Consider the following 27,671-nt stretch of genomic DNA (forward strand, 5'->3'; position numbering starts at 1 on the left):
AGTTATGAGCTGAGCAGACAGTGACGCTGACGGCTCGGTGAGGCGTAATAACATGAGCTAATTAGCACTGAACACAAAGTGCAGATCAGGCTGCTGGAAAAACCAGTTTAGTTTTGCAGGTCTTAAACCAAAGTTTTAGGAAAACTTTGCCCCGAAGATGGCGGTAAATTTATCAACAAGGGAGCATCAAATGTTGTTACAATTCATCCTCTGGAGAACATGAATTTGTGCACAAAAATATGGATTCAGTTAGTTACAGTTTCATGGTGATGTCATACATTTTGCATGTATTTATTAATAGGATTGTTTATTTCACATCCATTTACTTTATTCTTTATATAAATATATATATATGTCTTATATGTTTATACATATTAAGAATAATATGTATAAAGCGGGTATACGTTTAGCAAATCACACCTTAGGAAAAAAAATACATTTAAGTGTCATTATCAGTACAGTTTTGAGGATCCTCTGAGGATTTTGACATCCAGACTGATCAAACCACTGAAGTCTCTGTGGCTTGCAGGTGAGATCAAAGAGCGTCCTGTCCTGTGGTTCACGGACCACAGGAGCTGACTGACTGATTGTGTGTGTATAGCAGTTAGGACCAAACCCAAAGAAGAAGAAAAACATCTCTAACCACATTTTCTAACTGTGGCAGGAAAACAAATGTAGCTGAGGGCGAGGACCACTTTGTGGGTAAAGGATAATCACATTATGGAAAAAATAATAAAGAATCTTGAATCTTGAATAAACAGGCAGATCATGCAAATTACAAGGCAGATAATTTATTTGTTTTGTTTTTTTTTCTCTCTGTCTGTTTTACTGCAGCAGGAAAAAGCCTCAACAGCCACAGCGTTGTGCCTCTTCCTCTGGGCCCATGCACAGATAAGCCTCCATGCAGCAGCTGCCAGCGGTTACTTCAGTGTTGGCAGTGAAAGTGTGTACCATTGGGGTTGGTCAGTGCACGTGTACCATGTCACCTTTTCATCTCGGGCTCAGGCGTTCAAGTGCATGGCGAGATAATGTGTCCTTTTAGTTTTGTTTTGAACATCTCCTCCTCCTCTTCCTCTTCCTCCTCCTCCTCCTCCTCTTCCCACTCTGCTGCTGTCTCATACTGGGTGAACAAACTGGTACACGAGTCTCTGAGACACGTCAGGCTTGCGGATGATGCCCTTCTTGTAGTACTGACGTATGGAGCGGCTCAGCTTGTCATAGTTCATAGCAGGGCGATTTTTTCTGAGTCCCCACAGTCTCGCAACGTGAGCTGAGTCTTCGATTTTAAAAATACCTGGTGGGAACGACAAGAGATTTGACATTTTCAACACCGCGCCACAATATACCACTAACAGTGCGTGCTTGTAGAGAACAATGGTGTTCCACTCACATGCAAATTTTTTAATTAATCAATTAAGTTTTCTTTTCTTCAAACCAGTAGTCTCATTCAGATTAAAGTCTATCTCTAAAATCCTGGCCAAGAAGGCGGAGTTACATATATTAGAAACAAAAAGCAAAACCAAAATTTTATTTTAAATAGAATAAATATTATAGACTTTATAGACAAGTCTGACTTTTTTGAAGAAATTCTTACATGTTCTCTCTTCTGATTTGCTCTTGAAATATTTGAAATAGTTTACATTTTCTAACATGAGTTTTTGGAGCTTTTGAAAAAATGCAAGAATGAAAATGAGAGTTAAAAATGCAAGGATTTGAGAGACTGAAGTGTCAGTTGAAGTTCTGAAACCAATTGAAGCATGTAAAGGAGTTTAGAGTTTAAATGTAAAAGATGACAGCAGCTAATAAGTCTGTTATAACTGATGTGGAGTTTCAGAGTATTTTTGAGTGTCTAAAGGAGTCATGTCTATACTGTAGCATGAGGAAAAAATGAATATACCTTTTTCTTTATTGAGCCAGCGGATGCAGCGTCCATAGCTGTGAGGTTTAAGCAGAAGCTCTCTGAGGAACTGCCACAGATGAATGGGCTGACCTGAACAAGAAGAATCTGCCTCGGACCAAAGCTCCTCGCCGCCTACCGAAAGACAACAACATTTGGAGCTTAAAGCCACAGTGATTCAAAGAGGAAATCACACCAGCCAACATCTTGTACTCTTAAAAAGTCTACATTATCTTACTATTACTTGGTAGAGTTAATAGTAATCAGAAATGTTCAGTGGTCTGTGGGCAAAGTGCACACATGTCAATAATATTTCATTTTGCCTAATTCTGCGCAAAGTTACAATGCAGTTTTTATTGATTAGAGTTTAATAAAGTCTTTTAATGAGGAAACCAAACCTACCGCTAGTTTTTGTGTCTCCAGTTGAACATCTCTCCTTCATCCAGGCAGCTGGAGAGAGAAGAGAGACAAACAATTCATTTAAAAGTAACAATTCAAAGCTTTACTTTAAATAAATGTTATTCTTGTACTATTTCAGTGTTGTTTGTCACTGTGTTCTGTTTCCCCATAGCTGTTCCCTCATCCAAACTGAGGGCACGGGGAGCATATATATATATATATATATATATATATATATATACATATATATACATATATATATATATACACGGGGGGCTATATAAAGAAACTGGACTTCCTGCATCCTGTCATACTGTACATACACACACATGCTGCAAACACTCAAAATGCACATTCAAAACTTCAGATCAGCCAAAACTCGGACAATATGATCATTGTAGGAGCTGCAGCTGGCTATGAGGAAGTAGTTGAATAAATATCACACACACACACACCTGACTTCCATATGTCCAGGTGTGCATGCAGCGTGTCTCCACACTGCGGCGAGCGCTGGCGAAACTCCTCCTCGCTCATGGCACACAGGTCCTTTCCTGTCAAGTCCTGGAAGGCCTTTCCTGCATGGGGCAACCTGTACAGATGTTCAGTCCATAGCAGCCACTTCTGGACATTCCCTGTGTTCCACTCTATGGGGTCTAAGAGAAACAGATAAAAAAGACAGGAAAGTGATGAGAACACTGCCAGCCGTCCCTGCTGTCAATTACTTGGTTCCTCCAGTGATTAAAATCATATTGAGTCACTTGAATTCACAGTCCTTTTCAGTGAGTATTACATTCTGCTACTTTTACACGTAACAAATTTACTGAAACCACAAGGTAATAACGCTTTTATGCCATTACAATTCTAATCAGTGGAACAGATGACTGGGGATTTATGACAGCCAGAAGCCTTACAATGCATAATGCTTCCTCTGTTTGCTCAGCGAGCAAGAAAGACCTCGCCCTTAAGACTGTGTACACGTCAGGAAAGAACATCACTGTCACAATCCAAGAAAACTCATGCAAAGGTCAGGATTAAACACATCCTGGATCAGGCAAACATGTCTTTGCGTCAGTAAGTATATGATTTAAGAGATCTGTCATCTTGCCTGAGCTATCCATACAAATATGTGTTGATTTTGGGAGCAAGATCCAGTAGCTTTACTTTTGCTGAATCAATATCCCTTTGACTGCAAATAACAGGCAGCACTTTCTTTGTCATGAAAAATGCCTGGTGTACTTTAAAGATTTGTTTCTTAGTCAGTTAAATGTCTCAGCATTGTAACAGACGATGACGTCTGAGATGAAAAACTGCAGCAGCAGGTGTGGTGAAAAGGCGGCCAACCTGGGGTGATGTTGAGCAGTTTGCAGGCTGTTTCAATGTCCTTCAGCACTTCTCCCACCACCATGCTCTGCATCTGCTCCAGAGACCGCTCCTCCTCCTGCCCCTCCAGCCCAGGAGAGAGTCCCTGTTCCTGGCTATCGATGACGGGGCACTGCTCTGGTTCCTCCCGGGGCTCCGTGCGAGTCATGGGCACAGCCAGCGTTGGGGAGGCCTCTGAAACCTTCACCAGCCAGGTGGCGTCTTCAGTGAGGAGCATGTCGAAGCAGGAGAGGTAGAGGCCCGGCATACTGCGCTCCAGGGCCTCCATGCTCGGTTTGGTCTCCCCCAGTTCCCAGGGTTCTCCAGAGTCCCTGTTTCGCTCCAGGATGGCAAGGGAGTCCTCTGTCATCCCGATCCGAGATCCGTACACTGTGCCTTCGGTCAAACTGCCCCCTGGATTTGACATGACTGTCGCCTGGAGACGAGAAACATAAAACTTTACATTTCCAACCTGTTATTTGCACATGAAACTTTTAAAAGTGTCCTTTCAGCATTACTGAAAAGTGTGAAACCAGAATATAATTTAAATCTTCAGTCAACAAGATTTAATTAACGATGACCCTGTCCCAGAAGGAGCAATCCAGCATCACTTTAATTAAAGTAGTTTTAAGTCAATAAGACGATACCTTCTCCATCAGTTATTCCCTGCAATTCTTTGGCTGCTAAACCAGCAGCTGTTTAGTAAGAAACTCCATCAGAGGAGCCACCGGCAAGAGACCCTTTTTGTAATGTGTTACGAGCAGAACTGAGATGAGTCTGTGCTCGTCGACGCTCTATATGAACCCAGAGCCTGATGGAGAAACTGGGGAAATGACCCTCAAGAGAGTTAAAACACACACAGCGCTGACAGGCATGGGGCAAATGGATTTGACTGAGTCACTTATTTGTGGGTCAGTGGCCCAGAATGGCTGATGTCTCGGGGATAGGTGACTTGTATTGAGACGTGAAGCAGCTCCACCGCCTGCCTCTGCTTTCAAGGTGCCGTCTCTGCAGCCCTCCGTCTCCACTGTCAGCTGGAGTTTTTAATCAAGTTAGATAATGTGGAGAAGAGCGTGCACAGAATTTGCACAAAGCCGCGTGTCTGAAAACAGCCACGGCGTCTGTTTTATGAAGACTCAACTGATAGCTGCGACAGCTTCTTTCTAACAGGACATTGCCATCATAAGTATTCGTTTATGGACGTCAGCTGTAGCACATGTGTTGCAATCTCAGGGCGAACTCGCTTATGGCACTCATAATGTGTACCTGCCACAGCTGGCATATGTGAAGGCGCACGGCAGTCACACACCAGGTTATCAGTGGCTAAAGGAAGTGTGCTCCCACAGAGCACATGTTCAAGGAGAGTCATGTCTTTATTTGTCGAGACACAAAGAAATTAAAGTCTCGTAAAATGTGCAGAATTATATTTCACACCCATCAGCCACAATCATTTGTGAGGATCACTGGATCATCCTCAGCATAACGTGATCAAAACGGGAACTTGTTTTCCATATTTTGCACAAATAATTGATTGATTTGATAAGTAATTATTTTACGATCTGAAGAGCCTCACTTTTTTGTTTGGGAAAAAAAAAAACGTGTGTTCTTATTTTCTATGAGATGAATTCTTGTCAGGTTTAAGTTAAATGATTGAAATATGTTTCATCATCTGCACAATACGTGGAATAAGTTGATACATTTAGCATCTGAAGTTCTTCCTCTATTGTTTTGTCAGTGGACATTTCTTTCTTTTCTTTCTTTCTGTTTCTAAGATTTTGGCTGCACACACCTTTCACTACTTCTTCAGGAGTCTGGAGTTAAGAAGATCTCAATCCTGAACTCAAGCCATTGATTCTTCTCCTTTTTTCCTAACGGACACATTAATTGTAAAGCTGCTAACAACTTTTAAGAAAACAGCATCACTTTTTTCACTCATACCAAACTTCCCCAAAGTTAAATGAAGTTATCTTCCCTAAAAAAAAAAAAAAGATTCCCCTTCTAGTCTTTGGTCCTCAACCCCCCAGTGTAAAACCTCCTCCCCGGCCTTCCTTTTATGTCCAGATTTCTCGTAAACTATAACCCACACTCCCTTTCACTCCATCAGGAGTCAGATTAAAAGCCACTGGTATCCCAGCCTGGCTGCTGCGTGTCAACTGTGCTCTGTAACAGCTTGCGCTAAGCCCATTAGCAAAGCAAATTTAGCCATATTACCTTCTTCCAAAAGGAAGAGGGGGCACAAGAAAAAGACACAAACACACACCCCCGGAGAGAGGGATTAAGACCCTGACTGATCTTTAAATGAGTTTGGTCAAGACGCTGATATTCATTTCAGAGGCATTAGCGCTTGCTCCATTTACTTGGAAAGGAACTCCATGCGGGTGTCCACCCTGGGAAACATATTTCTTCTACATGCTTGGTCTCATTTAAATGGAAGAGGGTGATTATTGGAGGTGAGGTTTGTATCATCGCTGTGGGTTATATATGACTTAGCAACATTATCAATATTGTTAGTTTTCTCTGCAAAAGATAAAAAATATGTGTGGTTTGGAGTCAGTGGACAGGCATTGCTCTTTTCATCAAAGCTGATTTCCAGTGGCCTTTCACCTACTTGTGCGCCAAATTATCCTCCTTCATATCAACATATATCAAGAGAATGAAATTAAAACTGAGTGAAAGCATTTGTGATGGCAGATCACGGCTGAAATGCCAAAAAAAAAAATTTTTTTTAAATCCTCACTGTGACACCCTCTCTTGAAATGAAGGTGGTAAAACGTAACCATGAAACACCCTTGAGCCCATTCATCATCGTAGCTGAAACAATTATGTGACACAAGTGTTTAGATTAAAGTTAATGAGTAGTGATTATAACAAGCAAAAGTTTGCTCTTTCAAAAAAACGTGTTTAACCTGGATGATTCAATCAGAGTTGAAAAAGAAAAGGTCATCCGTGCAATTTGACCACATCTATCTAATAGTGACCAAAATGTTAATCTGGTGTTTCGTCACTAAAAAAAAAACACGTCTGTGTTGTTTGAGACTGGAGGTGAAGGAGTGTGTACAGCCAGGCGTGACTGTTTGCCATGTGAGCGTTAAAGGGAGTTTTGTTTTCCTTGTTATTGTTTCTCATGGGAAACTTGGACCAACTGAGGAAGTCATTGTTCCGAGAACAAGGAAAAGAGAAGGAGTTTCATCTTTGTGTAGAGCTCATTGCTCAGTATGACTGTTGCTGGGAAGAAAGTCCACAGGCAGGAGGAAATGATTTGGATCTGTGTGGGTGACATGAGCAGGTGCTCTGTCCCCATTATAAACTGGGTTTATTTGTTTTTGCTAAACAAAAAGTTGTTTCTTATTTTGAGAATCATAAAAAGATGATTGATTTTCTGTGCGTGTGTTTGCAGTGACTTGTAATTTATTTTTCATTTCATTTGTAGTTTACAGACCATTACATCTCCCTTAATTATAGGTTGTATTAACTGGCAACTATCATTTCTGCTATCAGTCAGTCACACTGGCATTACGCCAGTATCCTAGGAGACACTGTGCCATTGCAAATTTGCTGTGGTTCAAATGAATTTTGACAGAGGGTTGTGTGCACAGCTAACGATGCAGGTGATAGGCTTCATAGTTACACAACTTTACACACCTGAGACAGGACCTGAAGTCTGGAGACCGGCTCAGATAGATTGAGAAATACTAGTTTTCACCTATTTTTGCAGATAAATTGTGGAGACATGGAGATTCTCGCCATGAGGTCTAAGACACGTGCTGCTGCAGCTGATTGTCAGGAGATCAGACAGAGCCGTTTTAAAAGTTACACAATAAAACCTATTCATAACCAACAGCAATGTGGTCGATGTAGATGAACGAGAGAGACAAACTTAATTATGTCATTTCTGCCTTCGCAGACTCATAACGCACATGAGTGACATAAAGTCACCCACCTGTTGTTTTCTTACAAACTCAAATTGTGAATTAAAAACCTTTATGCACAAATGTGAAAAAAGTATTGCAAAATATTGCAAATAAAGTTTGGCTGTGGTGAGTTGTGGTTATCAGTGAATATAAAGCAAAAGCGAATAAATTGCGATGTAGATGACACACATGACTTAATCGTCCACTGACGACACGAAAAATAGCAGCAGACAAAAACATCAGATCTGCATGAGGACACTGTCAGGTTCCCCAAATCAACACATAAACTCACATTTTCTTTTGTAGATTTTCTCTAAATTAGTATAAAATGTGTACTAAATTCTCCTCCAACAAATACAGAGTACTGAATTGTTTAATAGTAGCATTTAGGCTTGAGTGCACTATATACAGTATATATAACCTCACTGAGTTTGTAACAGTACAAAAAATATCAAGGAACAAGACGGGGTCAGACAAGGAGATTTTTTCGCTGAAGGGAGAGAACGGGATCTTTAATGTTGGTCTGATGCCAGATCTGATTTCGATAAAAACTGTGCGGGCACGGATTATAAAGCTTCATTTATAATTTAGAGGACAACAGTCACTACTGTTAAACTGATTAGTGGGGAGAGTGTAGCAATTTTTCATAAGTCCAACAAAACTTGTAGAATACTGGTTATAGTCTCGCTTCTTAATAAGTGTCCCCGTCCACACCCCAATGAGATCCTCCCAGATCTGGCTTTGTAACACACATCATGATGTGGAGTAATGAGATATGTTGGCTTGACATAATAGTTCTGAATGAGAGGCTAAAAAGGCAGCTGCATCTTTAGAAATAACAGAACGAAAAGTTCCCCGTTTTATTCTGGACTGAAGTCAGCGTCTTGTTGTGGATTTTGGCTTTGAGCCACCAACAGCCTCCCAGACACACTGAATTTGACCTCACGCATTTGGACATATACAGAAACAAAAACGACTACCTGTCTTTCTTCAGTCATCATCATGACCATGATGCAGCGCAAACACAGTGGAAGTTAGATTGATAAGATAACAGCTTCTCTCCTTTCTCTTCTCTGCCTTCAAGACTTTTCCAAGATTTCCAGATGGTCAGACTTTATCTTTGTGATTATCTATGAACATCATTTAACCTGACACAGGCCCACCGTTCACACCACTGACATTGATCTGGCATCCAGACACTCTTTTTTAAATCATGTTGCTTGTCGATGTGTAAAATCTGTCCTTATCAATATTGTCTTTGATCCTGTGTCATGAACTCAGAGACAGTTTTTCACATAAAGCAAATCGGACTTCACACAGTAGAAAATTAGACGTTGTGGAAACCACACAGCAAATGTGACATAAATGCTCCCTTACCAGTTGAAAGCAATGATGTGAACAAGCTAAAAAAAAAATTTGCATATTTGAAACACACATCACATATTCAGGGAACTGTGAAAGGTTGGTGTCTTCTTACCGAGGAATAGATGCTCTGATGGTAGAGACTTGTCTGGATGGTAGCAGATGCAGACCGGCTCTGTTGAGGGATGGCCTTTTCCCGTTTGCAGACCGACGCACAGCTCAGATGGGACGCCCGGGTGCTACCAGAGGGCAGAGGTGCAGCAGGCAGCGGGCACCCTTCGATCTGTTTCCCCCCTGATGGCTCTGGTCTGAGGCCTTGGACCCTCCCAGGCTCTTTGGTACTATTACACTTAACCTGAAAGTCACAGCCTAAAGCACAACTGCAAACTAAACCTCAAGTGAAAGCACCTGCTGGGGGTGTGTACAAAGTGAGAAGGAGCCACGGCAAATGACTGGGTGAGTGAGTGCAAAGGAATTCCAGCTCCATTGACTGCAATTTATATTTATAGGGCAGTCGTGTTTACTTATGCACACAACCCTGTGTGTGTGTGTGTGTGTGTGTGTGTGTGTGTGTGAGTCTGAAGTGCCAATGTCTTGCAGATTAGCTCAGACCTCTTCAAACACTACTAGTTGACCTCAGTGCTTAAGGGACAGACAATTCAAAGTGATAAGAGACTAAAGAATAGAGTGTCGTCTATCTATCTATCTATCTTAGAGAGAAATATCGTATTTTTATTTCGCTACATTAATTTGACGCCTACAGTTACTATGTTACACTCCAAGGATGTTTCATTTAAAAAGCACAAACTTATGAAACACAATAAACAAGGTGAGGGCTGAAGACTGTTTAAGTTCGGTCTCACACTTCAAACGGCAAAGAAACAGGTGATGAAGATCGACTCTAGAACCAGCGACTCTGTCCTCGTGCACAGTGCTGCCCTGGAAAGGTTAGAGGGACACACATACAGTGGTGGTGTCAGCATCCCAATCTCTATCAACTCCAAAATGCACATCTTTGACTCCAGCGTGAAGCCGGTGATGCTGTATGGACACGGAGAACGACTTAGCACACAATAAACAGGCTGTGAATCTTCATTAACACCTGCCTCAGGACAACACTAAACCCCAATGTGGAGCTGGACTGGATACACCCTCAGAAAACCTCAAAATGACCTGTGCTCCCTACGCTGCAAAGCTTTTATACATATGCCTGTATTGTAACTATACTGTTAAAATGTCGTCACTTAACAGGATAAGCTGTATCGGTTGAAGGTAAACAAAAAATCTAACAGTAAAACTATTTGCAAATGTACATGTAGAAAATGGTACACGTATATGTGCATATACACGTAAAAAGCATATGATTAGAATATAGTGCAGCAACATGATGAGGCGCTTCAGTTGAAATAAGGAACTGCATTAACTATGCATACAAAGTAAAAACAGTAGATTCATGTCTTCAGGCAGGCGAAGAGGGAAAAGGGAGGACAAAGTAAGAAGACAAACAGGTGGGTTTATGCATTTGGAATTGTTCCACGAGTCGGCAGAGCTTTATTTAACTTACAATGCTATACTATATATGAATATATATATATGATATATCTAATCACAAAAGACCGTTTTAGGATTGAGGTGAAAGGAGTCGGGGAAAAATGCTCTTAATGTTGCCATACTAAACAGTTGCGGTGTTAGTTTAGAGATATTACATTACATCTGGTAATTATAGCTGTGCTGTTGGGATTTAGAAGCAGGGTTTATGGTTTGGCAGGGGCATATTTTGACTTCTGACGTTTGGCTGGTTTTATTGGCCGTGTGATAACATCAGCGTTGACAGTATTAGCATTAACATTGACTTGACTCGGTGGTAAAAAAATCAAGCTCATACTCTTTTATTACATGTTAAGCATCACAATTAGTTAATTCAAGTGAACGTTCTTTGGTGAAGTTGTTTTTAATAGATAGATAAATAATAGAGGAGAATAAGCACGGAGATAATTACTTCACGGTGCTACCGCCTTTGTGTTCACTCCTGAATCTCTGAGCTGTTATTATGTTTCATTAATAGAAAATTAAACTGTGAGACAGCCAAAAAAAATCATTTTCAACATGACATTAGGTGACAAAACATTTTTAACTCGAGGCTTACAAATTGTACCATGCACATTCATTCCCGTCTGGGGCCACTCAGTGGCTCAGAAAAAAGAGCTGCTTGCTACATTTTTTGTTTTTAATATGCTATTAGCGTGATTATGATGATCTGTCTATGGTTAGTGATGCTGTTAGCTCGCTAGTTCGTTAATCTGTGACTGAGTAGTGTCAACGACAAGCCTTCATACAGACACTGTGAACTAGACACTAGTATTGTGAAAAACTAATAATGTCAACTAGCTTGTTGATGTTTCTTCACGGCAGACATGGAAAACAACAAGTGCCAAGAAAAAAAAAAAGTTGTTTTTCTGCTTTGAGTTAACGTTTTTTTTCAACCCCCCCCCCAAAAAAAAGTGCTCCATCTGATCGGGGGCCTTTTTCATAGCACTGGGTCTAGTTTTAGGTTCACTTCTTGAAGTCCTCAGTAAAAGTGTTTCTATGATGAAGACATGTACTTGGTGTCTAAATGATGCATAAAAAAGTAACAAATGTTTATCCAAAAGAAGCAGAATTGAAATATACATTTCTTAATGACTCCTTTAGAGCTGGTTTTAATTAGAAACGGTCCTTGAAGTCCAATTTTATATGACTAAAGTGCCCACATTTCAGTTTGCATGGACGTTCCCTTGGTCAACAATAACAACTACAGGAAGCAAGCACATACTGAGATTTCTGTCATTGCACAACATTTTACGGTATTAACTTTTACATAGTTGGTTTAAACTGCAGTCAGCGCCACATTTCACCTCTGAAACAGTTAATTATTTGCTTCTATTTTGAGTTAGTGAAAGGTAAAAACTGTCACTGTGTAATTCTGTTGAAAAAAGAGGTGCATATTAAAAGGCTTTCAAAGAAAAGTAAAACAGCAGTAACACACAACAATAAAGGTACTACTGTATATCTAATCTTTCCCCTCTAATCTTGCTTTAATCCACTATGTAAAATGTTAAATGGCCAGTCTTCTGATAGCGACCGCTAAATCCTACAGTTTCTTTCTCTTTTTCAGTTCCAGGACATATTTTCTATTCTCTCACTTCCATTGCTGGCGCTGTGAGTTTGATACGGTCAGCCGCAGAGTCTGAATGGACTAATTGTGAGATACAGAGAGGGTGTGCACAAACTGCGTCAGGACTTCTTAGCAGCTGAGTGTTTGTAGACACACCAAATCAAACCCTGAGCGATGACGACCTCCTTTCACTGGACAATTCAATAAGAAATTGTGTGTTTCATTTAGACATACAGCATGAGTGCAGACATTTGTTTGTGAGGCCTGGTACACACAGAGAAAATGCCTTATAATTAAACCTGAATGTATTATAATATCAAAGTTTGCTCATATTAAAAGACATAATTACATATTTCTATGAGGAGAAAACGTCTGTTTGTTCTTGGCTTTACCCATATTCAATCCCTCAACAAAATTTGCATGGCAGTTTCTTCAACTCACGTTTGACCTTTTCCTTGGCTTTAGAACAACAATGTCATGGTTGAGAGACTATGAGCCAAAAGGAGCAACAGGCTGGATGCCAAATACAGAGCCACCATTGATGCACGGTGATCTTGAAATGAGTGATGATTGTGCAGGTGTCCCCACTGTAAACAGGTGTCAGTGACCCACCTGAGTCTCTAATAGCAAAAGTCAATAGTTGGTGAGCTTTGTTGAGTGAATGAGTGATAAAGAAGTGAGATATCCCCTCTGACATCCATTCTAACAGATCCTCCAACTGTTTTTCGGGGATAATCCGACAGAAAATCAGTTTTTGGTTTGGAAAAATGTGATGCAAAGTACTTCACTCCCGGCACATTTCAGGAATAAATTCCCGCTGCTGATTGGACACATTTTAATGTGACCATATTAATGAATAAAACAGTACACGTTACCAGCGTGTTATGAATAATGGAGCCCTATTAAATGGCTTCCTCTTGTAAACAGGTTTATTGACAGCGATGCATTCAAATTTGGACGGTCTGAGCTTGAGTGAAGCTGTCCAGTTAGTGCAGCGGAGACATGCCTTGTCCTGTAGGATGTGCAAAAAGTAACATGAGTGAGGTCAAAAAAAAGGTATGTCTGTTATGTAATGAATGCATGGCAGATATGTGAAAGAGACATGAAGTGATGGAAGTGAATTTTAGCCCATGAGATGGGCTGTGTGTTTTGTTTTGTTTTTTTTTTTTACACCTGTGCATGGGTTAAGTCTTTTCTGATAAACGGATCAAATGTCAGTCACTAGGTGTGATGGGCAGGGGAGCCAAAAGAAGAGTTGTACATTTTTCTGTGGTGCAGGTGTTTTCTCCTGTCATAGGGGCCAAAAAATGCCAATAAACTCCAGGATATTTGTAATGTGACTGAATGATTGACGTCATATGTGCATATGTGTGTCCATGAGGGTTCGTGTGACCTCTCCTACAAAAAAAGAGTGTTGATTGGGTGTGTTTGTTAAGGTGCACCTGTGTGCTTGACAGTGCCAACGCTGCCAGGCATTTATTCAGTTTCACGTTACCTGATGGGTTTTCCACTGAAGACAAAAAGCAGCGTGGTGAGACAACTTGGTAAATGCAAGTCTAGATGCTTTCTCATCCTTGTTATTGGAACATGAGGAAGGTTATTGCGTTAAATCATGACCACAATTCATGCGTGTGTTTATTTTTTTCCATTTCCTTACGAGGACGCCGCATTTTAAGTGGATGCATATTTGCATGCCACCAAGCAAAGAGAGGACTGTGCCAGTAAAACAAATTTGAGGCCACGGAAGCAGTAGATACTTGGAAACTGTTATAAGCAGGACTAGACAAGTCCAGAAAAGACAGACTCATCTATTGCGTTGCCATGAAGCCAAACAGTGCCACAAGCACTGATGGCAGATAAGCACAGCTGTCCTGATGACCCCAGAAGATTTCAGATTGATAGTATCCAGCATGTAACTGACGACACACGGGATGAAAGAGGTTAAAATAATGACAGAAACTAAGGTAGAGCTGTTTCAACAGAAGAAAGTCTCCTTCAGAGAATAACGGACTGACTTCAAAGCTGTCCGAGCACACGAGCTCGCACAGCAAGTGTATTCAGCAGCACTTGTTGAAGAGGAGGGAGGGACACTTCCTGCCTCAGGGCAAAAAGTAACATTACACGATTTTAACTGTCTCTGCAGGTGAATCATGTCCATATATCACTGCTGATCAGTTTGTTGGAACCGAAAGGAATAAAACCAGTTCAGGCGCTTCACACCTTTATTGGAATCTGTCGGGGGAACTTGACTTAACCTCAGACACAGCCCTTTATCTCAGTTCAATAAGACACCCAACAGTTACTAGATACTATAAAAGGAGCAGAGACTACCATCTTCACCGAGCCCAATCCCATCAGATAAATTAACGCCCGTCTGTCTTTCACAAACGGTAGAAGATTATTAAAGTTTTGCGCCAGGACTTGGAATAAACTTGAATTTGGGCTTTAAATTGGATAACTGTATTAAGTTAGAAGCTGATTATCAATGCTAATGAATGCAGAGCTGTGGAGAGACGGGGATCGAGTCACAAAGAAAAAAAAAAGTCTAGAAATGATTGAGCGAGAAATACAAACATGATTGTGCATTTATTTAAACTAGCATAACGACGGAGCAGGTGGACATGAATCTACATGTATGTAACAGACAGACGCAGAGGATAGTGACGGTCTGACCTTTTGATTATCATTTGGACACCTGATAAATTCAAGCTTCATATTCGATCTCCTCTCAGCTCTATTTTGGTCTTCAACAGCCGCTGATTTAAATATGTAGTTAATTAGCAGCTAAATGCTCCACTGTGTCACCAGCTAATGACTGACTGAGAGTAATGATGCTAATGAGATGAGTGAGGGTGAACCGAAACAGGAAAGGTGTGTGCCAGAGAGCTGAATAATGAGTTAAAAGAGAATAACACACAAGATGATACAAACTGTAGAGTTGATCGCAGTTTCATCTTGCAGGTAATTTGATCCACTTTTATTATACATCTATTGATTAACTCAGCTTCAGATACAGTGTCTGGGGTAGTTTGATCACATTATTTCAGTACTGCTGTCTTGTGCAACTTTACACTTTCACTCTGCTACGTTTAAGACGGATGTGCGTCTTAATCCACTACTCTTACCCAACAGTTATATTGAATATTTACATGTGGAGATTTTACGGACAAAACTTGTGATAAACTCACCATAGACGTCGGCTTGTTATAGAGGCTTTAGGTTGCTACTGAAAAATGTAGAAAACACAGACCAGTTATAACATTAAAATGATTTTTATGACTCAAGATTATTCTGAATGGGGTCAGTTTTTTTCAGTACTTTTACTGTTTTACTGTTTTCCTTGTAACGGTTGTATTTTTTGTCATTGTAGCGTCTTCCCTTTAACTCCAGTAGATCTTCCTCCTCCTCATGCTCTGAGCCGTCCCTTCACAAGAAGTCGGGCTCATCGTTTATGATGCCCACAGCGCTCCCCACCCTGACAAATAAAATCCCTAATCTAATCACATTGATACTTCTGTGGCACTTCTATCAACCAGATGGCGTATGAAAACACAGGATGGCTTCCTGTCTCCGACACTTAACCCGTCAGACTCAGTGTGCAGTTTCTGCATCGTACTGAATGAGTAAAAGTGAGAATCACCTTTTTAAACGCCTGATATTTGATGATAAATTGCTGATTTTGAGGAAGTAAAACCTGTTAGCAGTGCTGTGCTGTGATGCATGTATTTGGCGAGCGGTGTTGTGTGCACTGTCGGGGGGGGAAAGACAGTCTGGAGAAGTTAACCAGACTCTTGACAGATAAAGATCAGAGGAAGAGATTTTTTAAACATTTCAGTTTGCCTCAAGCACTTCGCCTGGCAGCTTGCAGGAACCAGTTCATGGAACCCTTTATTTTTTTGTTAAATAGCCTGTGATGCTGAACGGGAAAAAGCACCAGTTAGTTGAAAATATAACAAATATTGATTGTAATTTAGCATTTTTACATGTATTTTACTTAAATGCATTCATTTCTCTGCACATTTAACTGACTGAAGTTACTAAAAAGCACTTCCCCACAATAATGATGACAAACAAAGGACCTTCCACAGTATAATATACTTTATAGTTTGCTTTACCTGTCCATGTCTGACACCTGTGTTTCATTCCTTCACTCCACTGCTAAAGGCCTGTTTGGCTGGACTGAAATGATGAGCAGTTATCCATCATTAACAAAACAAACCTATTGACTCAAGTGCCATGAGAGATCGGTGATATGAAAAGAGAGTCCACACAAATTGACAAATGTCAATATTTGTCCTCAGTTACCCTGTCACCTGTCACACGATGTCTACACAAGCCCCATTCAAACAATCGCTTCGGTGCTCGCCACCTGCGTGCTCATGATCACACCCACACATCTCTCACATAAAAATAAACATACATTACTGTATGCGCCCTCAGGCTCATCAGATACGATAGTGGTCCAATTACAGCTGGAGACAATAAAGTGATTCTATCAACTACCTTAATTTAAGTGTAGCTTAAATCAAGAGATGTCAAGTTTATTATAAAGCCTTATTTGATATTTCATGTCCCTGTAGTGGAGGAGGTGCACTCAGACAGACAGATAATAGAAAACCAATGCCCACAGTAACGTAAGAGTGTGATATCCACCACCAAAGGCGGATGCTTTTCCCAGGCTGCTGGTAACAGATACTTGTGCATATTTACTGGTACGTCCTTTCTTTGGAAATCCATGGATGAGCCAAGTAAACCATTACTAAACAAACAACATTTTTTTTTTTTTTATCCGTTTGTATCCAGGCCTCTAGATTTTATCAGTACGAGACTGGTGCCTGATACCGTTTGTTTGGATCAGCAAAAAACAGACAATCCAGTACCTTCATCTCATCTTTCCATCCAACAACCACTGTGAAAGTTCATTTTGTTGTTAGATGTGGGGTGGGGATATGGGGTAACATGCTCTTAACCACACTAGAAGCATGCCAACTGATGAAACACAACATGCATTGGCATTTCTCTAAATATGCAACCTCATACATGACTTTCTAAAGGTTTCTAAAAAACCTTCCTTTATTTCCTTCTGTTTTTGTGACTTGGGTGTAGAAGTTTGTCCTGTGACTGTAACGTCACCTGGAGCTGAACCAAAACCTCCTTCTTTACTTCTTTAGATGCAAAAACTGACACCTTCAGGTTTAGAGGACTGCAGATTGTCCACAAGGGGGGGCTGTTCAATAGTGCCAATTATCTGCACACCAACCTGGGAGCAGTTTCACCTAATTTATAGCATGTAAGTTGCAATATGACATCACTTCTTATCTACCATTTGCCATCTCTCTAATGCAGTTTGTGAAACACACCCCTGCGCCATCTTAAAGCGAACTTATAGGAGCACCAGTTTAAATTTTCTGGTCTTTTAGCCGTCTGCATCCCACTCTCCTTGTTTCCTTTGGGCAGTTAAAGCTGGTTTGGAACCCCTCCTTCCCTCTCCAGGGTAAGTGTGAACTCATCTTAGTATTGGGACGAGGTTCAGATTCGAGGAATACCTGTCCACGAAACTCTAAGACATTTTGTATGTTTGAAAAGTAAAACATAAAATCAAACACACACACACACACACAACCAGCAGTTGTCCACAACACAGTGAGACTACAGCCAGGCAGCAGCATCTCTGTGAGCCTGCACTCATTAAAGGCGCGGTGTGGTCGTGCTCTCAGCTGAGCGCTAACATTAGCATGTTGACATTCTTTGAAAACAATGATGCTTTTTGTTCTCCAGCTTCATTTAGCATCTTAGAATGATAACTAATATGTGGCCCTCATGGCGGCGTTAAAGGAAAAGTCAGAGGATGACAAAGTGATTAAGATTCATCATCTGGGAACCATGAATATGATGAAATGAAATTCTTTAACACCAATCCATCAAATAGATGTCGAGATATTTCACAGAAGACGTGTCTATGGTGGCGCTTAAGAAAGTCAGATTCATCCTTTGTCACCGTGAATAACTACCAAATCTCACAGCAATCCATCAAAGATTTGTCGAGACGTTTCACTAAAAGTTTCACTGAGCTTAGTGGAGGAAGTGAAGCAGAAATAATGATAAAAAAAAAGCAAGACTGGGCATTTTGCCCCTTTGAAAAAAAAAAAAAGACAACTTACCCATTGTTTCAGTGTTAATTTAATCATACAAATGCTTAATTATAGATACAGGAGAAAAAAAAAAAAAAAAAAGCTTTATTTTGACAGTTTCTCTTCAGATAAATGTGCTATTTTAGGACTATGTAAACTTTCATGTCATCCACTCACCATGCCACCCATCTCAAATCCGTACAGTCACAAACTAAAACTACAGAATGAATCCAGCAATGTTCCGATTTCTCACCATCTGTCTCTTACAGACACACACAAACACACACCCAAAAAGGAAAAAGGACTGTCGTGACTCAAAGAAGCAATGCAGAACAGTGTATACTGTTTGGGAGGAGGACTCTCAATACACAGACGCCGCAACACAGAATGCTGGTGAGTTTTACAAACAGCTGAAATATGGATAACATTAAGATGTTCATAATAAAAACTATGAGAAGGGTTGCTTAAAGCATCAAAAAAGTACAAATAATTATTTTCGGAATAAATTATCCCCTTTGAAAAAACTGTAACACTATCGTGGAATCTTTTGCCGTTTTATTTTTGAGCCCAAAATACACAATGAAACCTGCCGACTGGCATAATGAACACAGCAAAGGTGAAGTAAAAATTCAGATGTGAAAGCAGACAGTGCATCTCAATCGCACAAAATGCGCAAAACACAAATGAGCGATCCAGAAAACATGAATCAATCTTCATTTTTAAGATCACACATTGGTGCAGTGATGAAAGTAATGTTTAAAAATGTTATGCTCAACACTAAGAAAACAAATCTTAAAGCTGCGGAGAACGTCGGCCTGTAGGGGAGAGCAGATAAGCAAAAAAAAAAAACAAAAAAAAACACACCAATAAAATTTTCTGGAAAATGCTGGTATCACCATCCACAATAAGCCAAAAAAAATCACCACTCGTCCTCTTCAAGAGGAGGTGGACAGTGTTGTGCAAATAGCAGTAACAGAACATCAGTGCTAATGATCCTGATGCAAACCATTCATCTCCGTATTCAAATAGAATCAAACATTTCCTCACAATGAACTCAGCATGTTATCAAATCAAGGTTAAGTTGGTCGTATGATTTTTAGCACCACCTGCTGGCTGTAAATGCAACGTTTTGCATCTGCAGTGCACAAGAAGACAGCAAATAAATAACAACAGGGGAGCAGTTAGTGAGTCTGTTCGTCCAAACGGTGCAGAGTCACTCAACAATACTTCAGAGGCTCTCGATATCGATGTGTGTGTGTGTGTGTGTGTGTGTGTGTGTGTGTGTGTGTGTGAATAGACACGTCGTCCTTTGCCCAAGTAGTATACACCATTTTTATGTCAGTTAAATCCAAAGAGAAACCATAACGTACATGCACACATAACAGGCGCCCACACACGCTCATATATATCTAGTACACATACTGTAGACGTGGACTCAGAAACTACAGTCACTCATCAGGCAAAGTAGATTTAGATGGCTTTTTCAACCCTTCCTCACACCTCACTTGCTCAAAACTCACTCGCATCCTTTTGCGCTTCAGCATCTATTTAGAGCGAAAACCCACCCTAAAGAGAGGAAAATAAAAACACATGCAGTCTGAACCGGGAACCTGCAGACCTTAATGAGAGAGCACGTTAATAGTGTCGTCTGGATTTTATCTTTGGGAGAGACGGGGTTCCTACACAGGGTTGGATATCTCCGATTGGCGTCTGGACACTCCTAAATCTTTCTGAGTTATTTTGACTTTAACCACACAGATTGCAAACTCCTGAGTGTAATGCTACTTTGTGACTAAATTTCAAATGTTCGTTTGCTATTCTTGCCGTTTCGTGTTTCTTTATTCTTCTTTTCAGGCTGAAGCACGCAGGTCCTTATGTGTTATCTGACCTGGCTCAGCAGCCAGCCGTGGTCAGTGAGGGTCTCCATTACAGTTATATTTAAAACATGACAGTAGATCCTAAGCTCTCAAGGTGTGTTTTTAAACCAGATCGCAGGTTGTTTGAACCTTTCGTGCGTCAAAATGAAGAGCAGGAATAGTGGGAGCAAAATTCCAGAGTTAATACAGGAGGTATCATAACTCCCTCTTCCTAGTTTTGTAAGTAGCGTTCACATCAACACCCAAGTTGTAATTGAACCTGGGAAACTCTCTGAAAGCACTCACACTTGTAGTGTCTGAAAAGCAGACAAATGTGTCCACTTCACGTCAGCCCAAATCAAGCGTTCACTGTGATTAAATTTAATGGATGCAGCCCCACGCGACCAAATCTCTAAACCATGCCGAGCTATCCGATGATGTGAACGCGGCGATGCTCCGGTATTTCTTTGCGACCACTAGTTTGGTGCGACCGGTCGTAATTGTTGTCGTGCACGTCGCTTTAATGTCCCACATTGTTCGGCGTGGCTTTCATCTCGAGCAAAACTGGAAATAATCCATACACTTGTAAGTCTGAACCGTTTGAATAAAAGACTACACTTGCTCCCACATCCCACTCTGCTTCACGGCCTCAAAATGACCTATGATCCCGATGAAAGTCGAACTGCCGTCTTGGATTTTCTGAACGTGTCCAGACCTGTGTAGGAACCCAGAAGAGGCAAAGAACTTAGTTGCCCATGGGAACACCGAGATGGATGCAGATTCTTTAGGGTCGATTTTCCCTTTAATTAGGCGTGTCTTACAGTGGAAATAAAAAATAGTCGTGTGTATCTATTTTTAAGGGTTTATAGCACTCTTAAATGAAGCATTCACACATGCGAATCCGGGTGTTGATGTCAGGTGGGATGTTTCACTGTAGCAGGTGTGATCCATCGCCCCACTGTAGTTTGTGTTTCTGTGGAAAGGGCCATGAGGTTGGGGAGAGGGTTGTCATGAGTCAATATAAAACAACTGTTCCTCCGCCCCCTCTCTGACTCCTCTGTATTTAAGGACTCCCTGGGTGTCACACACATCATCCGCCATGGGGGGGTGGGTGGGGGTGGGGTGGGGTGGGGTGGAGTGGATGGGGGGGGGAGGGGGAGGTCTTTGTCATTCTAGCTCTGTCCAAATGGATAGGGTCCGTGAATACCCTGGAAGAATGAGAGAAAGGGTATTAACGTGAATATCTGCGAGGATGAAAGTACAATTTGCTGAACCATTCAAAACTAAACTGAGCCGACGCGCACTCCTTCCACACTGGGGGATTCACGTGTGAAAGCTTCAGTGACGTATGAAGGGAGGAGCTGCTGCGATCGTCGGTTTCAGGGCAGCGGCAAAACCTGCAGTACGTGTAGGAGGCGGCTCAGTCGGCGTCCTCTTGAATGAATGCCTCATTTAAATATTCCGGCTGGGTGACGGAGCCAAGTGGTTCTCAACGGTCCAGTTCAACCACCCAGAGGAGGCTACTTGCCAAAGCTGTGAATAAAGGCTCATCCACTACAGGTATGACAACAATGTGGCCCCACCTGAGAGACGCGGGTGATTTAATGGAGTTAGCGGCGTAGTGCGGCAGACGCCGTGGTAACAGGAACAGGAACCATAAACCTTTTAAAGTGTCACAATAAATCAGCAACATAAGAAACGCACTAACTAACGGCAGCAACACTCGTGTGGGTATTGCCACATACTTCATCATCATACACTCAGTCTCAGGACATTACCATCAGCTCAGATCTTTTTCTACTTTAACAAAGCTGAAAGCCTGTAGCCATGGTAACGATGTCATTAGGCCGTATTGATCGCTATACACCAGAGAACAAAAGTTGTGGATAGACAAGACCTGACAGCTTTGATTAGGCAAAACTGTGCTGCAAAAACAGTCAAATGCAGCCTGAGCGGGGCGCTAAAGGGAAAGGCCGTATTGTTCGGCAAGTCAAAGCGGTTCAGTGACACCGACTCAGGCTCAGCTTGTCAGGCTCCGCTCCACATTGCACCACTTGGACTAAGCATTTTGGTGGTGTGCCGGACAATAAGTCAGGCACCAAATGTCAGGCCAATTCATCTGATAGCTGCCAAGATAATTCACCGTGGATCAACGGACCACCTCTGGAACGGCTGAACAATAACTAACAAGGTCATACAGCTATTGCCTTTATTTCCTCAAAAGGTATTCTATTATATTAATCATATCATATCATATCATATCATAAGATTAAAGAAGGACAAAGAAACTACAGGTCCCTGATTACAAGAGCTGGAATCAGTTTGTAAACAGTGTGAAATTAAATACGCTGCAGTCGGACTGATATTGATTGTGTCATAACTGTTTATCATTTCTGTCCCAACTGCCCTCCTCTGGCTGCACCTTATTATAACAAAGTTTTATTGACGCAAGTGAAACTTTCCACCACCTGGTATCTCAACAGCTGTTGACCAGGCTGAGGTGAAAACTGGTGTGTGTGTGTGAAGTGGCCCCCGGAGGAGACTCCCTAATGGTTTTAGTGAGCCCTGGAGCTTTTTCATGATGTAACTTGTTTTTATCCAAATGACCCCGAGGCCTTTCTGTGACCACCACACCCGGGGTAAACGCTTTTAGGGCCACGGCTGGCGAAGCTCCAAGAAGAGCAGAGCTGAGTTGCCGCTGACCTGCTAACTTTGTCCAACACTTAACGTTCTGTGGGGCAAACACGGACTTAAAACGTTGTTCTGTTTAAGACAACAGCTGCTCAAGACATGACAGGGAACAAATGTAAACACATCAACAGTCAATGCCCACGGTGACACCCTGTTATATTACAGTCATGAGTCTGTCAAAGAAAATCAGCTGCTTTATGTTTTTAAAAAGGCCTGTCAGCAAACTATCTTTTAGAGAACAAATGCACAAACTTAAAAACTCACTGCGTCAGAGGGCCACTTCTTCTTACTGGTTTTAACAGACAATATCACATCATTTAAGCTCCAGCTCCTCTCTCCTGGCTCGCTGTTCGATCTTAAGTTGACTTTAAGATTTTACTGATCACTTTTAAAGCAAGTCTAGATCTAGCCCCAAGCTGCATAGCAGAAACTTTGACCCCATACGAGCCTTCGACCCTCAGGTGGGGCCTTCTGGCCTTTGGGACAACCTACCTCAGGAGGGAAGGCTCACGACTCCGTAAAACCCATTTTTATAGATTAGCTTTTATGTGACGTCATCTTTTTTTTGTTGTCGTAATTCTTTTATTTGTATTTATTTGCATTTTTTAGCATTATTCATCTCTTTGATCGTCCTCATCTTTCTTCATCCTTCTGTGTTTTTGTGTCTTCTCGTTAAATTCATCTTAATATCACTTTAATTTTGTCCTGCTTTTGTTTGGCTTTACTGTTCCAGCTCCAGACTTCCAGTAGTTATACTCCAAACTGAAATCCTTGTAAAAACTGTTTTTAAAAAGGTGCTAAGTAAATGAAATCATGATTATTATGTAGGGCGACCCTTTAAAAAAAAGTATTTTATATACCACATAATGGGACACCCATAGAATTATAATCCAGACTAAATACTGTAGATGGAGGCACGTTCCACTGTCATCATCTAGGTTTTTTTTTTTTTTTTTTTTTTTTTTCACACACACAAATCACCAGTATTACTGAGCTTGTGAATGTAGTGCAGATGGTAAGGTCGGCTAAAAGTAAAAGTAAAAGTAAAAGCATTGTGGTTTTCTGAAGTGTGAAACCCTAATGTTGATTCATACATACCTGCCCATAAGTCACCACAGAAAGATTGGTTTGGAGACCGTTTGACGCTCTATTTACAGCATTATGAGACAGTCCATTTTGATCTTGCTGGATTGGCTCTTGTGTGCGTTCCCAGGCGCCGCCAGGATCTCTGAAGCTGTTGTCAGTGGCGTCGTGCTTGTTCTTCTGTGGCGAGGCAAAGGGGTTGAAGTCTCCCTGCACGTTGCGCTGGGGTTGGGTGTTAAATTCTGTCTCGAAGGAGGACAGCTGCTGGGTCACGCCGAGGAGACCTCCGACTTCTACGCTAAGAATCACCCAGATTACATCTGCGGAGGAAGAAAACATAAACTGACGTGGGCTGACTGTGTGACTGGTTTTTGGTTTGGCTGGTCAGGCAAAGACTTGCCCTCAGAGGCAGTTTGGTGGACAAAAAGAAAGTGAACACAAAAGCAGAATAATGATAATAAATGTTAATTGCATCCTTATAAACTGCCTCGTCAGAAACATATCAGATGTTTGGTGAATTCCCACCTCCATAGAATAATCCGGTGGCTGTACACATCCTCCACTGGCCCTGGTACATGCCTGGCGTCGTGGGACTTCGCATCTGAACGCTCACATCTGATATTTCCTGGGGGTCTAGTGACTTTACCATAACTGTGTTTACATGCCCAAACTGATCCCCACCAATGTACTTGAGACAAACCCCAGGTGGCCACGACTCTGCACCTGTAAAGCACAGAGATGAGTGCAGTCAAAACACAGCTGTACCTGGACATTCGCTCGGGCGTAGATTACATACAGATGCAGAGAGGCCACATATACTGAAAGAGCTCAACACGTGAACGCGGCGACACGCTCCACACCTGTGTTTTGTATTCTCCAGGTCTTTGTGAACGGTGTATCTGGAGGAACAGACTCTCCTTCCCCAATTGTCACATCTTCAACAAAGGACATGGATGGCGTGTTGACGTTGGGACTTTCAAAGTCGTAATATGCACCAATAGCAGCCTGCAGGTTCCTGTTCCGACACAACAAGAAGAGCATGGGTGTTAGTGAGTGAGCATTATCCATATGGCCATGACATTTTGTATTTTACTGCAGCAAAATAAGTTAATACAAAGAAAATTGACAGTCAAGGTATTTGCTTTTTGTGCAGAGTGTCGGGTCTTTACATTTATTCTCAATAGTAATGCAGTAATAAAAGACATTTGGTGAGTCTAGCCGCTCAGGTGACAGACAGTCTGTCTACTCTGCTGCCTCACAAACTGTTTCATCAAATGTTCATCAAATGTGACAGTTAAAAAGGAAAATTAATTGTAAAATAGAATTCACATGAATGATATAGCTCAGTCTCTTTGTGCACTGTGGAGCACAGAGAGAAAAATCCTGGAGCCTCTAAACAGACAGTACAGTACAGGACGGAGTAACATCAGGGACACTGAAACTTTCCGTGAAGCCACTGATCGGCAGAAAATTCATCTGAAGCAATACGGGCAGTCAATTCCTTGTTCTAAAATGTAATAAACGTCTGGGTTTCTTTGGATTTCTATGATAGTAAACAGAATAATGTTGAGTTTTCGACTGTAGGTTGAACAAAACTGTGAATTTAAAAAATGGCAACATGGGCTCTGAGAAATTGTTACACACATTTTACACGCAATTTTGTGAAATAAAACACTTCCTGGAGGGAATAAGAGCAGAGGCACTGTTCTACAGCAAATGCCAGATATTTAAAAGGGGCACCGCAGCGATTTTGCATCAAACTTCCATATAGATGTTCAAATAGGGGATTTTTGGTCAGTCTGCACTCAACACAAAAGTTCTTGAGAGAGAAGTGCAGCCCAGGTTTGCTTTCTCTTTACTTTCCTCTGAACTCCTGGTGTATTGCTGCGGGGAAGTGGGCGTCCTTGTTTGATTGCCTGTTTTGGACAAATGCAGACATTGTCAGACTGAACGGGGGTTTCAAACGCTGTTCGACCATCCTACGAGCGCTCTGGTTGAGCTACGACGACACCTTTGGTCACTGGCATGAGTCAACCCTGAGACCTACGTGTCCCATGATGCAATTCGATAATGTCTTAGATTAAACTCTTCCTGCCTGGTTCTCATCCATATCTGTAGCTCGTGTTGCTGGCTTTCTTATATAATTTTGTTTTTTTCAAGGTCGAGCTGAGAAAAGCCTGAAGACATCCCCGACATCATCTACGGTTATCTTTTTTCTGACCTGAAATGGCTGCACCAGAGCCACAGCAGTGGTGTATGCCACGACTAGTAAATGTATTTGTGTGTGTAAACAAATGGTGGAAAACCTTCAAAGAGATTACTGTGTCATCTGCTAACCCATCATGAGATCAAATGAGTCAACTTAAACAGCATTTAGGGGGGAAACCCGGCCTGTGTGTTAAACAGCCTCCATGGAAGTATGACTAAAGGTGATGAGGGTGGTTTTTCTTGAACTCTTCCTCTGAGACCAGTTTCAGTGGGCAAATCTCTGCAGCTGTGACTGTGACGATGTCATCTCTGATTTGCAGTCTTGTATTATTTACTCACTCATTATGTGAAATCTGAACAGTGTGACTTTGTGTTTTTGGGCGGGTTCTCCCTTTAAAAGCGATGCGATCGAGGCCGTTGGCCGCTGATTAACTTAAAGCTTGCTATCAGCTGATGATGGAGACCACTTGTTGTCTGTCTGGTGGATCACGACTGGTTACGTCGGCAGACTAACGTGGAGGTCTGGAGCTGCCCCGACTTGTGTCTCCCCCAAAGATCAGGTTGTTAATGTGTCTCTGTCAGACCTTAATGAGGCAGATAGTCTGCTCAGGGAGCTCCCTGTGCATACTCCAACCTGCTGGCTAGTTAGCTAGCTTGCCCCTCCAGTCATTTCACCTCATTATAACTCACAGTTGGGACAAACTTTACCGTTTCACTTCCGTTTGCCCCCGAAACGATCTTCAGGAGTGAACAAACTAGCTGCCGTTTCCCGTGTGGGCAGGATGAAACGCTCCTCTGGACTTTGAGCAGTTTCTTAGCACCGCTTTTTTGGCGTTTTTGGCTGCGCTAAGTGGCTAATTGTGAAGCTGTGTTAGCGTCATGTTGCTGCCCGAAACAGGCCCCTGGATCCCCGCACTCACCAGTTGGTCATGTCCAGGAAGAAGGCGCAGCCGGCCGGGTTGAGCTGGAAGCCCAGCAGCCTCTGAAACTCCGAAATGAGGACGTCCTTGTCCGTGGTGCCCATGCAGCTGAACTTCTGCATGAGCTCCGCGTCCACGTCCATGTCCGTGCCCTCCATGGGTGGCGGGGTGTCCCGTGGCGGAGACGGGGTGGTGCGGGGAGGGAGGGGGGGTCCTCTCTCAGTTTAGTCCGAGGCCTCGTCCAGCCATAACAACCAGCTCAACAACAACAAGCGTCAGTGCGCATGGCACGAGCAGGGGGACGATGTTTGACGCTGCAACAGCCCGCGCGTCACCTTCGCCAATCACGCAGTGGGCGTCGACGTCATCTGTTGCTATTTGTAGCCTCGTTTTGATTGGTTTATCAATGAGCGCCTCTGCTGCCCCGTGCCACACACACACACACACACACACACGGCACACACGGCACACTGCCAGCAGCACACACTGTGTGGATCCTCAGGGTGCTGTAGGTGTAGATCATAAACAGTATCAGCAGGCTTCAAATAAAAGATATTTAGTCTATCAATTAAATACAAGTCGGTCATTTTGCAGCTCAATACTGGAAACACCTGACGTCCACTGTTGGATGTGATATTTGTAACTCTGATATTGAATTATTAGAGAATATTGTTAGAGTTGTAGATTTTCTTTTCCTTTT

At 41.9% G+C, this 27,671-nt stretch overlaps 2 protein-coding genes across 2 annotated transcripts; both read right to left on the bottom strand.

Moving 5' to 3' along the window:
- Positions 1-708: 708 nt before the first annotated feature.
- Positions 709-9,385, bottom strand: LOC139216784 (SAM pointed domain-containing Ets transcription factor). Its single transcript, XM_070848019.1, has 6 exons — positions 9,044-9,385; positions 3,638-4,091; positions 2,752-2,949; positions 2,300-2,347; positions 1,898-2,032; positions 709-1,294 (listed from the first exon to the last, which is right to left on the bottom strand). The coding sequence occupies exons 2-6, from the start codon at positions 4,080-4,082 to the stop codon at positions 1,116-1,118; spliced, it is 1,005 nt and encodes a 334-aa protein (XP_070704120.1). The 5' UTR covers positions 4,083-4,091; positions 9,044-9,385; the 3' UTR covers positions 709-1,115.
- Positions 9,386-18,254: 8,869 nt separating this feature from the next.
- Positions 18,255-27,221, bottom strand: ilrun (inflammation and lipid regulator with UBA-like and NBR1-like domains). The gene is made up of 5 exons (XM_070848764.1): positions 26,972-27,221; positions 24,704-24,858; positions 24,369-24,566; positions 23,859-24,163; positions 18,255-21,277 (listed from the first exon to the last, which is right to left on the bottom strand). Exons 1-5 carry the CDS (start codon positions 27,127-27,129, stop codon positions 21,242-21,244), a joined length of 852 nt encoding a protein of 283 aa, XP_070704865.1. The 5' UTR covers positions 27,130-27,221; the 3' UTR covers positions 18,255-21,241.
- Between the last annotated feature and the right edge of the window lie 450 nt (positions 27,222-27,671).

This window comes from Pempheris klunzingeri, chromosome 2 (assembly GCF_042242105.1).
Source record: "Pempheris klunzingeri isolate RE-2024b chromosome 2, fPemKlu1.hap1, whole genome shotgun sequence".
Taxonomy (NCBI): Eukaryota; Metazoa; Chordata; class Actinopteri; order Acropomatiformes; family Pempheridae; genus Pempheris; species Pempheris klunzingeri.